Genomic DNA, 12456 nt, shown 5'->3' with positions numbered 1-12456 from the left:
ATGTAGCGTGCTTTCGTATAGGCTAAATCCAGAAGTCTGGTAGTATAAGTACTTAACTTATTAGGAAAATTTGTTAAACATTAGTTATTCATTATGGATATTCTTCTTCTATTATTGGTTTGGAAGTTAAAGTCATATTGTTTGTCAGCAAAGATCGTAGTTATCAATGATGATATAATTAATTAAAAGGCAAAAATATTTGAAATAGGTAATCAATTAAATTTATTATTATTATTATTATTATTATTACTTACTTACTAACCTACAACCCAATTAGAAAAGCAAGATGATATAAGCCTAAGGCTCCAATAGGGAAAATAGCACAGGGAGGAAAGAAAATAAGGATATATATAAATTACAAGAGAAGTAATTAACAAATAAAATAAAATATTCCAAGAATATTAACAACATTTAAGTAAATCTTCACTATAAAAACTCTTAAAACTTCAAAAAACAAAAGAAAGAGAAATAAAATAGAATAGTGTGCTCGAATTGTACCTTCAAGCAAGAGAACTACACCAAGACAGTGGTATAGAAAGTTATGTCTAGATTTTTTTTTTATTGAATTCCAATATAAGAAATATTGATGGATATAGAATTTTATGTTAGCAGTATGATATAAGAGTTAGTTCCTCCCAAATTCGTTAGTTTCTTTAGTCGATGAAACGTCACCATCCTTGTGAGCTATGGATGGGGAGTTTGGGGGAGCCTATAGGTCTATCTGCTGAGTCATCAGCAGCCCTCCTTGGTCCTAGCTTGGGTGGAGAGGGGGCTTGGGCGCTGATCATATGTATTTATGGTCAGTGTCTAGGGTACCGTCCTGCATGATAGGGTAATGTTACTGTCCTTTGCCTCTGCCATTCATGAGCGACCTTTAAACTGTTTGCGTATAAATTTGTGTCTGAAGTGTAGTTCGGAATATGTGGGTAGTTCAACTATAGTCAATTTCTTTTAGCGATGCAGATTTGCACCGACTCGCAGCCGTCCCCTTTAAGCTGGGAAAAGTTTCCTGATCGCTGATTGGTTGGACGAGATAATTCTGACCAATCAGCGATCAAGAAACTTTTCCGAGCTAAAAGTGCACCGCTGCGAGTCGGTGCAAATCTGCCTCGATAAAAGAAATGGACTATAATACTAAACTGTTGTCTACCAGAACATTTGAACATAGAGGAATCTTCATCATCATTATTATTATTATTATTATTATTATTATTATTATTACTTGCTAACTATAACCCTACTTGGAAAAGCAGGATGCTATAAACCCAGGGGCTCCAACAGGGAAAATAGCCCAGTGAGGAAAGGAAAAAGGAAAAATAAAATATTTTAAGAACAGTAACAGTAAAATAAATAATTCCTTTATAAACTACAAAAACTTTAACAAAACAAGAGGAAGGGAAATAAGATAGAATAGTGTGCCTTAGTGTACCCTCAAGCAAAAGAACCCAAGACAGTGGATGACCATGGTACGGAGGCTATGGCACTTCCAAAGACCAGAGAACAATGGTTTGATTTTAGTGTCCTATTTAAGTGTGAATTATAGAACAATCTCCAGTTACTCAACCTTTTTTTTTTTACTGAAATACGGCTAAGAATATTATATTTTTACGGTGAATTTCGGATTAAAATTGCGGGTTTTATTTAACAAAAGTGGTAGTTGTAGTAACAACAACAACAACAACAACAACAATAGTAATTTTATTGATCTGGAATGCGATCTTTTTTTTTCTTCCTTTCCATCCAGGTTTGGTCATGGGGAAGGACCAAGGTAAAATTTTTATTTATTTCCTCTTTGAAGGGTATCTATGCATGTATATAACTATACATACACACACACACAATATATATATATATATATATATATACATATACATATACATATATATACACACACATATATATATATATATATATATATATATATATATATATATATATATATACATCTATATACACACATACATACATACATACAAACAAATAAACACACGCACACACACATTATATATATATATATATATATATATATATATATATATATATATATATATATATATATATATATATATATTGTGTATGTATATAGTTATTTACGTGCATAGATACCCCTCAAAGAGGCAAGAAATGTAAATCTATATTTCAAATTACAGAAAAAAAAATCCAGGAAAATTTGCAAAGCCACCTGCTAGCTCCTCTGGTCAATGTTCTAGTTAAACAAATCAAGCAACTCACGTAACAATGACTGTATCTCGTTGCTCAATTTCCTTCTTCATTTCAGTAAGCAAAACCAGCATGTTTTCCTGTTCCCTTTTCGTATCTCTCACAAATGCATTTGAAAGAACTTAGATGGTCATCACTGGTGCCATCTCGAAAAAAAAACGCAATTTTTATAGTACAAAAAAACATGACAATCACATCCTCTTTAATTCCTAATTTTTTCCTTTCACAAAAATATAAACTTTTCTTTTTCCCCAACAATATATTGCAGGGCCATTGACAAATTTTCAGTGGATGGTTTCCATTTAAAACAAATCTAATTTCACTAAGTGAGTCTTGATTGTTCAGAGAGAGAGAGAGAGAGAGAGAGAGAGAGAGAGAGAGAGAGAGAGAGAGAGAGAGAGAGAGAGAGAGAGAGAGAGAGAGAGAGAGTTCAGTTTGTTTTTATTATCATAAACAGTATAAGTTGAGGCTACGTGTAGCCTATTACATATACATTATCACTTAATCGTTCGAACAGTAATGTACTCTTTTTGAGAGAGAGAGAGAGAGAGAGAGAGAGAGAGAGAGAGAGAGAGAGAGAGAGAGAGAGAGAGAGAGAGATTTTTTCATAAGGAATCCTTACCCAATGTGGTACGGTAGTTATATGAACTTCTGTCGGTGTATTTGTAACTCCTTTTACATCGTCCACGATTTCGTATTCCTCTGTAATCCCTATTAATAATCAAACTTATTAAAACTTATTGATCGTTAGATCCACTTTAACGGGATATAAACAGCTGACACACACTTTCGAAGTCGCACTGCCTCTCCTTCTCGGGTAATAATTGGCTTTATTCAAATTTCTATCGAATTACCACTTAGCTATAAGGAAAGTCTGGTGCCTGGCGGCCGCACTATAGTCTTCAGTCTCTACACTTCCAGTTCGTATGTACTGTACTCGCACCTCACCAGTGGAGGTCCACCACATTCCTCTCCCACCTCCCTCTCCGCTGAGAATGAAAAGGCAAGGATCAGACTACAGTTCTTTATGGTGTAAACCCGACCGGCTGACGTCACAGGCTAAGATACGACGAGACCGTAGAGACGAAACCTCCATAATAAAGACCCGTCTTTGCGGTCGGAATATCCAAGACTTGTTCGCTTTGGTATAACATTATTCATCATCATCTAGTCCTACGCCTATTGAGGGTCCTTGATTAGATTTCGCAATTCGCCTCCATGTTGAGCTTTCAATTCAATACTTCAGTCATCATTTCCTACTTCACGCTTCATAGTCCTCAGCCATGTAGGCCTAGGTCTTCCAACTGTGCCTTATGGAGCATAATTAAAAGCTTGGTGAAATAATCTCACATTATTAAATGTCTTATAAGTTCCTCTGTTATGATATGTCTTATGTTAACAGAAATGAATCCACAAAGTCTGATGAAGGCAATAATTGTGTAGATTATTATTATTATTATTATTATTATTATTATTACTAGCCAAGCTTCAACCCTGATTGGAAAAGCAAGATACTATAAGCCCAAGGGCTCCAACAGGGATAAATAGCCCAAGGAGGAAAGGAAATAAGGAAATAAATAAATGATGAGAATTAATTAACAATATATAATTCTAAAAACAGTAACAGCGTCAAAACAGATATATCCTATATAAACTATTAACAACGTCAAAAACAGATATGTCATATATAAGCAATAAAAAGACTCATGTCAGCCTGGTCAACATAAAAACATTTGCTCGTTAAGTTCAGATATCAAAACGACTGATATAATTTTGCAAGAAAAAATCTGGCAATTTTTAGATAACACGTATATAAGTAATAATCAGCCACTTACAATTTTACGAACGGTAGGCCACCTAATAACATCAAAGCCAGTTCTTTACAATTAAACATCACAACTTAACTGTGTCCCATTTCAAAGAATAATTGTGACGGGCCGAGAGAAGGTTGTGACTCAAAGGCAGGTTGAAAGCAACTGAGTAATTTATCATAGAACACTCTACTTTATATACAAAACCTCAAGGCAACAGGAAATTTCATGTTCGAAAAACAGACAATGTTACAGAGGAAAATCGCAGACATGTTTATTCTGGTTCTTTTTAGTGCGAGGGAAGAGCGAAGATACAAGCATGATATATACAAAATGAATTATGTACGATCGTGGGACACACGGTTGGTACATAATCATGCCTCATTATGCCGATATAGTTTTCCCTTCTACTTAAGTTTGAATAAAGTTGGAGGAAAAAAACACGGCTCTAAGAGAGAGAGAGAGAGAGAGAGAGAGAGAGAGAGAGAGAGAGAGAGAGAGAGAGAGCAAATAATGATGAAATGGATGAATGGAAGTTGAATGTCTTCTTGGATATTACTTTCTGCTGATCTTGCAAACAGACAATTAAGTGACCCCCGTAAGTCAGCATTCGTTTGCTGTTCGTAACTGCTGGCTTTCGTTGGAACAAGTAGCCTTTAAAGGTTTAAAGGCCACTCATGAATGGCACAGGCAAAGGACAGTGACATTGCCCATAGTTAGAAAAGCAAGATGCTATAAGCCCAAAGGCTTCAACAGGGAAAAATAGCCAAGTGAGGAAAGGAAACAAGGAAATAAATAAACGATATAAAAAATAAGGACAAATTAAAATAAAATATTTTAAAAAAACATTAACAACATTAAAACAGATAATTCATATATAAAATTTAAAGAGACTTATGTCAACCTGTTCAACATAAAAACGTTTGCTGCAAGTTTGAACTTTTGAAGTTCTACTGATTCAACTACCCTAAGATCAGCACCCAAGCCCACTCTCCACCCAAGGAGGTATTAAACCTCCTTGCTCTCCACCCAAGCTATGACCAAGAGTGGCCAGGCAATGGCTGCTGATGACTCAGCAGGTAGACCTATAGGCTCCCCTAAACACCCATCCTTAGCTCACAGGGATGGTGAGGTTGTAGGGAAAAAAGAAACTAACGAGTTCACCAGTCAAGAACGTTACCACATGTAACGGCATGATTCTTTGCCGTTTTTAAAAGTATTCTAAACCTTATTATGTACCTTCTCAAAATGCCTTCAAATTTCATGATTAAATTCAAGAATATAATCATCGAATATCATAAGAATCAGAATCATTAATAAAATGGAAAAACAACAAGGGCAACATTTCACAATTGAATACCCACATGCAAATCAAATAGAGAGAGAGAGAGAGAGAGAGAGAGAGAGAGAGAGAGAGAGAGAGAGAGAGAGAGAGAGAGAGAGAGAGAGAGAGAGAGAGAGTGAGAGATAATTATGATGAAATAAAATTAGAGAAAATAAAAAGTAAATAGGTCTATAGGGTACCTGGGTGAGCTATTTCTTGTTCTATTCATGAGATAGCATTTAAACATTCTTTGAAGCACAATTATATTCGAGATCTACCAAAACCACTTTCTTCTAGTGCCAGTAATTGAATCAAGTATCCGAGTAACATTTCTTTAGCTGAATACATTCTGAAAATGGTATTTGAAGGTAGAAAAGGTCAAACGAAAAGGCTTGGACAAACCTATAATAGGGAAATATACAGGTAGTTAGAGTTATTTTATCATTTGATATTTTAATTTAGTTTTCATCTACTCATCCGATTCAAGTAACGTCCATGTACATATGTCAGACTTTTAGGTCATATAAAAAAGAACTGAACATTATTTTTTTTTTCTAAGTATTCCTGTACCATGAAAACTTTCATGTGAAGATTATCAGAGATAATGCCTTCAGAAGCAGAAACTTTAATGCAAATGCAAGTGTGTGTCTCTATTCATCATGCTTGCGTTGCATGCAGTACCTTAGCAAATGAAGCGACAGTGTTTCTGCAAGTGACCATTGCTATGTTGCAATGCACTTTCAATAAATTCGCAATGGTATCCCTTGAATCCGAACATGACGTTACCAAATTCCCTTTGGAATAATTTATTATCGCTATAATTCAGAACATTATGCAGTAGCCTCGCTTCCGACTGACACCTTAAAGATTGTGTTAAATGATACACTTTATTATTATTATTATTACTATTATTATTATTATCATTATTATTATTATTATTATTCATTGCTAAGCTACAACCCTGGTTGGAAAAGCAGGATGCTATAAAGCCCAGGGACTCCAACAAGGAAAATAGCCCAGTAAGGAAAGGAAACAAGGAAAAATAAAATATTTTAAGAACAGTAAACACTAAAATAAGTATTTCCTATATAAATTATAAAAACTTTAACAAAACAAGAGGAAGAGAAATAAGATAGAATAGTGTGCCCGAGTGTACCCTCAAGCAAGAGAACTCTAACCCGAGACAGTGGAAGACCATGGTACAGAGGATGTGGCAACTACCCAAGACTAGAGTATTATTCTCAGGAATAGATGCGAAGGCAACTTCCTTTTATTACAATTGTTATCATGTTTCTAAACAAATTGTGAAGGAAGTAAATATAAGGATGGAAAAGGGTTTACAACACAAAAGATGGTATTCAAGAACGAGATCGGACACGTTGATGACATCTACATGATATAAAGACAACATGTTTGCAGTTGTAACACACCCTTTCAGATTCAGATGTGGAAAAAAAACTGGTCAAAAGAAACACTTTTTCTCATATCATTATTTGGGTGACGTTTTACTATCATCATAGTATCATGAAAAAAGGCTGCACTAAGAAGATAGGACATCATTATTGTTTGATAATAGAATTCATGTACTGCGATCTTAAATACTATTTCCACTAACAAATTCTTTATGCAAATAGTAGCTCTGATAAATGGAAACTGGTACAGCAACCAGCACTCCAGTTCCTTTTCCCTGGATTTAATTTTTCTTGGTCGGAATCAGATAGCTGAAGTGACGCGAAACGCGAAACGAGAAACGGAAACGCGCTGGTTGCATTGGTTTCCATTGAGCAAGCAAAGAAAAAAAAAAAGCCTGTTGGTGGCATTAGCAATTTCTATTGAGGAATAGAAAAGGAGTATTGAAAAAAAAATCTGCTGACGGATGGAATTTAAATATGAAAAAAATAATGCTAATCATTTAGGAATGTCATACAAGAATTATGAGGAGCTAAAGTCACTAATGCATTTATATTTGCAATCTAGGGTTGTCATTGTCGAAAACCAATAGGACTATTATTAGAAGTAAAAATAATCTTTATTCCCAGGTGAGTTTGAAATTAGTTTCAAAGATTTTAAGCAAAAGAAGAAGCATTAACAATGCACACAACAACAAAACACACATAGACATAAAACAACATCCCAAAACAATTGCTAACACCAAAATAACACTCACAACAGAAGATTGAAGAAAATGCATTTTTTTTAAATCATAGTGAAATTTTATTATTTGAAAATATCAACAGCAGGTTGAAAACGATGTAAATATATTTTTTTACAAATGAAAATTACATTCTATTCTTATTTATGGACAAAAGGAAATACAACAGCAGATTGAACATAATGTATCTTTTGAAAGTATAAGCCTATTGAAATTTTTTTTTTTTAAAGAAATGAACAAAAACGAACCGCATATTAATCATAGTGTATTTTTTTTTTCAAATCATAGGTAGATTTTATTATCTAAATAAATGAAAAAATGCTGCTGAAACTCGGCTTTGCCCGAAAGACAACGCGTTCCCGTTTTTTGCACATGTACGTAGTAGTACCTTAACATATGTAAAATTGATAAAGTTTTGTTTAGAAATAAATGTTTACTAATGGATATTTGTTATTATTGTACAATAATATAAATTTTATCATTAGTTCAGGCCATATTTTAAAAAATCTTGAAATTTGCCTTGGGGCCACAAGAGCCTTAATCCGCCACTGGCGTCATGACTCTCTATGTGACATGTTTCGGGTTTCGCGTTCTCGTTTCGCGTCGCTTTCTATGTGATTCCGGCCTAACAGGCAACCATAGAGATAATTCCGGGTGACTTCTTCCTTTATGTAAATACCTAAGTACTTGTATTTATCAAATTCTCAACGTTGTTAGTAAAACAGTTATGATCTATTTCATCTCATTTTTTTTTTCAGAACTATACTTTACATTGAATGATTACTAAGAATGTTCATACAATTTAGTCATTAGTGTATCAGCGTAATATGATAAAACTTTATTTCCGCAACACTGAGGATTATATTTCTACCCTGTGATTAAAGTATTAGTTTTGGAAAGTATACAGAACGATATCTCACTATGGTAACTGAATTACTTCTCTCAAGACTGAAAATATTCTGTCAAGAAAGAGTTTGGCAGTATCTTCGCTGACGTAATTTGTCCCATAGCTGAGAGTATAATAGTTCCTCCCTTTAACGCTGAGGATTTCATGAAAAGTAGTATGGAACGTATTATGAATCATATTATGCGATGATAAACTCGTGATTTTCACAACTTTCTCATCTTCAGACACAAACCTTGAGAGATCACCCATGTTGTTGATAGTGTAGTCGTGAAGAGGGGGTTTAATCCTTGTAATATAATCGTGGGGCTCCTGACTAGAGTCAAGCATGCTTTGTAAAGCTTTCTCCTGAAGAGGAACCCCTTTTTGGAAGCGAGTATGCAACTCAGTGTCAACAGTTTTACAGTACTTCCAAAATCTGCTTTTGACACTGTCATCTACCGTTGACATATAAGACATGTGTCCAGTGCATGGACCAAAGAAAAAAGTTGAAGATGGTTGTTTATATCTTCTAAGGGTTGTTGTTACTACTGATGCTATTTCATAATTTTCCATTAAAACACCTCTCTCTCTGACCAATTCCATGACAGCTACATTAATCGCCGAAAGAAAGGCACTGTTAAGCGTGACTCCTTCTTCCTTGGATTTTGACAAGAGTTTATCAAATACTCGAGGTTCTATCATACCAGACACACATCTAGTGGTCACTTCCTTTACTTGTGGTCGAGGGAAAGCCTGAAAGAAGAGAGGAGTACTACTAGGCGATGGTATATTACTCTGAACAGCTTCAACAAGAGTAGAATCTTCTGCGAGTTTTTCTTTGATTTGACGAATAAGAGCAGGGATTTCTCTCTCCTCACAAAAAGGAGCATATTCGTCATCATCGACAGTGTTTCCTTCCAGGACATCACTTAGAATATCGATGAAAATCTTCATGATGAAGGAAGCGCCTATGCCATCCATTATTCCATGGTGTCCCGTGAACACTAGCCCATACTGGTGAGGGTGGCTCTTCTTCACTACAGGGTTCAGGCACTCCACGTCCTCACTGTGTGGGTAAATGCGGAAGGACCACTGAACAGTGCCAGGGATTTCCAACATATTTTCGATGGCACTGAGAAGTGCGTCTCTTGGTTCAGTATCCATCTTCAGCATCTGAAAGAAGGAATATGTTTAGAATTAAGTTAATATTATCATCAAAACGGCAGTTTTAACAGCTGTGATGTTCGGTATATTTGAATATAAATTTCCTGCACAAAGTAATTATCACAAATACTCCTTACTCATATATTTAATTTGCATGAAACTAAATTTTCTCTTAATTTTCAGTTTTATTAATTTTTCAACTTCTTTATTGCTATTCATAATCATCTATTTTATTTATTTGTAAACAAAGGCAAGGAATGACAGCTTCTCACCTTAAAGTTTGGCTTCAGATTTGGGGGCTGACAAAACCACAAATTGTCATCACGAGTTTGAAGGCAAGTTCTCAAGTTTGGAATCTTCCTACAAATAGAAAAAAGATTCAATCTAATATCCAAAGCTAATAGATTAAATTTCTAACATGGAGAAATGGTGATTAAGGAAGTAAATTGCTGGTATGATTGTTATATGTAGATTAACTCTACCTATTCTATAAGACATGTGAAAAAGGCTTATCAGTTTTTTTCCTACCTGAAATTATGATGGAGAAAGGCTTTAAATGTCCTGGATGTTCCAGACATCTATAAATCATAAACTTTTGTGTGACAGAATTTTTTCATAATACAAGAGCTGATACAATTATATTGTACCATTATTTGGTAGAATATTTTATTATTGTACATTACATCTAAAAGATTGATTTATAATTTGGCAAATCACTTTGTTATCAGAATTTGAGGCGATATTATAAAACTTGTAGCATCCTGCTTTTCCAACTAGGGTTGTAGCTTAGCAAGTAATAATAATAATAATAACAATAATATTAATAATAATAATAATAATGATAATAATAATAATAATAATAATAATAATAATAATAATAATAATAATAATAATAATAATAATAAACACAGCTATTGAGAAACTAAGAATTGAATTCTGTATATCACAATTTGACAGATACAACAGGGTCTCTTATAAATATTTTTGTAACATTACTTTGCAAAATTGTGCAGATATTGTATATTTAAAAATCTTACTTAAAATTTTACCATTTTGATTCATCAATATTTGAGACATCTCACAATGTTTAAGCAGTATGTTGCAATCACAATCTAATCTTTCAAATTTTTGCTTCAGTCCTTTTGATATTTCAGTCTTTATAAAACTTCTTCCATTTCAAAATACGCCTCAATTCTGATGTTTGAGAAGGATTCTTTTGCTGGAAATAAAAACTTTTACAGTTGCCATGTAGTAATTTGTGAACTGAAACTTATTTTTGAAAAATATATTTGCTCTACTTTCCATTTGACTTTTCAATAAACAAGCCCTGGAAGTTAGAAATGTAATTATGCAAGCTGTGCTGTCTTTGTAGGAGGTAACTAATGACAATGAATTTTCTGCAGATTGCAGCGCTTTGCAACTACTACGCTTCTAGTAGTATGCCCACAATCATCGTGTTGTGGGGATAGCAATGAGGAACTTGGAACCTGGAAACACTTTCACTTGTTTATCGCGTGATTCATCAAATTCAGTGTAATGAAATCAAGTATTCTATAGAATTAAATGGGTGATTTCGAGTCTTTTCCCTCGGAGGCTGGTGCCAGGAGCATAATAGGCATCCTGGAGAAACTTTTACTCTATCAAATAACCGTTCCTCTATCCCTCTCTCGGTAGGTGCAACTATGAACTGTTTACACATTTTTAAACTTTCCATTCGAACTATCAGCTTTTTGCCTGAGACTTTTTTTGAAGCCTAAGATCTGATAAACATGAAAAAATATATATGAGAAGTCTAAATATATAAGAGGGGAAATATGACCTGAATACGAAACACCACAAATCTTTAACTTTTTCGGAAATTTTAGCTAACATTTTCAACATGTTGAATATAAGACTATACAAAACTAGTAACCCCACTAGAATTATCAATGAATTATTCACATTCGCTTCATAATTCTTTTATTGTTGTATTCACGATATAATTTAGATTTATTTCTACTGCATTTGCTTAAAAAAAAAGCACAGAAAGAACTCTGTGCTTGAAGAATGTCCGAGTTGTAGCATTCGGGGAAAAAAAAATACCGACAATCGCAAAAACACATTTGCAAGAAAGCTCGGCAATTAAAGGGTTTAGTGATGGTTAAACTACTATAGTCAATTCTTTTTTAGTGAGGCAGATTTGCCCCGACTCGCAAGGGTGCCCTTTTAGCTCGGAAAAGTTTCCTGGTCGCTGATTGGTTGGGCAAGATAATTCTAACCAATCAGAGAGCAGGAAACTTTTCCGAGCTAAAAGGGCACCGCTGCGAGTCAGTGCAAATGCACCTCATTAAAAAAAATTGAGTATAGTCCTTGCTTGATGGAGAGGGGTATTGAGTGCTGATCATATGTCGCAGCTCTTGTAGGAGGACACTCCAAAATCAAAACATTGTTCTCGAGTCTTGGGTAGTGCCATAGCCTCTGAACCATAATCTTCTACTGTCTTGGGTTAGAGTTCTCTTGCTTGAAAGTACAATCGCGCACACTATTCTACACTAAAAAAATTATTTTCAATCGGAAATTCTCGTTGAAACTATACTGTTCTCTGCCGTATTTCAGTAAAACACGGGCGACCGTAATTTTACCTTACTTTGTTATTATCTTTTAAGGGTTTGTAATCGTAATATCACTCTTTTACGTCGATATTTTGGTTTTTAAAACGGTAAAAATCCTGGAATAAATGTTGCCAGACATTTACCGTTTTTTAATGCAAATTTGTAAGTGTATCTTATTTTTCTTCCTCTGGTAAGTTTTATAGTTTATATAGGAAATATTTATTTTAATGTTGTTACTGTTCTTAAAATGTTTCATTTTTTTCCTTGTATCCTTTCCTCACTGGGCTATTTTCCCTATTGGAGCCCCT

General features: G+C 34.3%; 2 protein-coding genes across 6 annotated transcripts in view; both read right to left on the bottom strand.

Moving 5' to 3' along the window:
- LOC137628982 (beta-1,3-galactosyltransferase 1-like) overlaps positions 1-3234 on the bottom strand; it is a 39442-nt gene extending 36208 nt beyond the window's left edge. Inside the window, exon 1 of one of the 2 annotated variants that reach the window (XM_068360235.1) lies at positions 2843-3234. The gene's annotated coding sequence lies outside the window, so the exon portion shown is untranslated. Of the gene's footprint in view, positions 1-2232; positions 2312-2842 lie in introns of those variants that run through there. The other variant, XM_068360236.1, reaches the window with a different exon arrangement.
- Positions 3235-7596: 4362 nt separating this feature from the next.
- Positions 7597-12456, bottom strand: part of LOC137629439 (uncharacterized) — a 13342-nt gene continuing 8482 nt past the window's right edge. For 3 of the 4 annotated variants that reach the window (XM_068360738.1, XM_068360737.1, XM_068360736.1), the window contains exons 4-5: positions 9830-9917; positions 7597-9566 (exon numbers count right to left, since the gene is read on the bottom strand). In XM_068360738.1, the coding sequence (XP_068216839.1) occupies positions 8427-9566; positions 9830-9917 (1228 nt within the window). In that variant the 3' untranslated portion in view covers positions 7597-8426. The remainder of the gene's footprint in view (positions 9567-9829; positions 9918-12456) is intronic. The other variant, XM_068360735.1, reaches the window with a different exon arrangement.

Source organism: Palaemon carinicauda, chromosome 37 (genome assembly GCF_036898095.1).
Source record: "Palaemon carinicauda isolate YSFRI2023 chromosome 37, ASM3689809v2, whole genome shotgun sequence".
Lineage (NCBI taxonomy): Eukaryota > Metazoa > Arthropoda > Malacostraca > Decapoda > Palaemonidae > Palaemon > Palaemon carinicauda.
The sequence above is the reverse complement of the archived record's forward strand: the minus strand, read 5'-3'. Positions and strand labels throughout refer to the sequence as shown.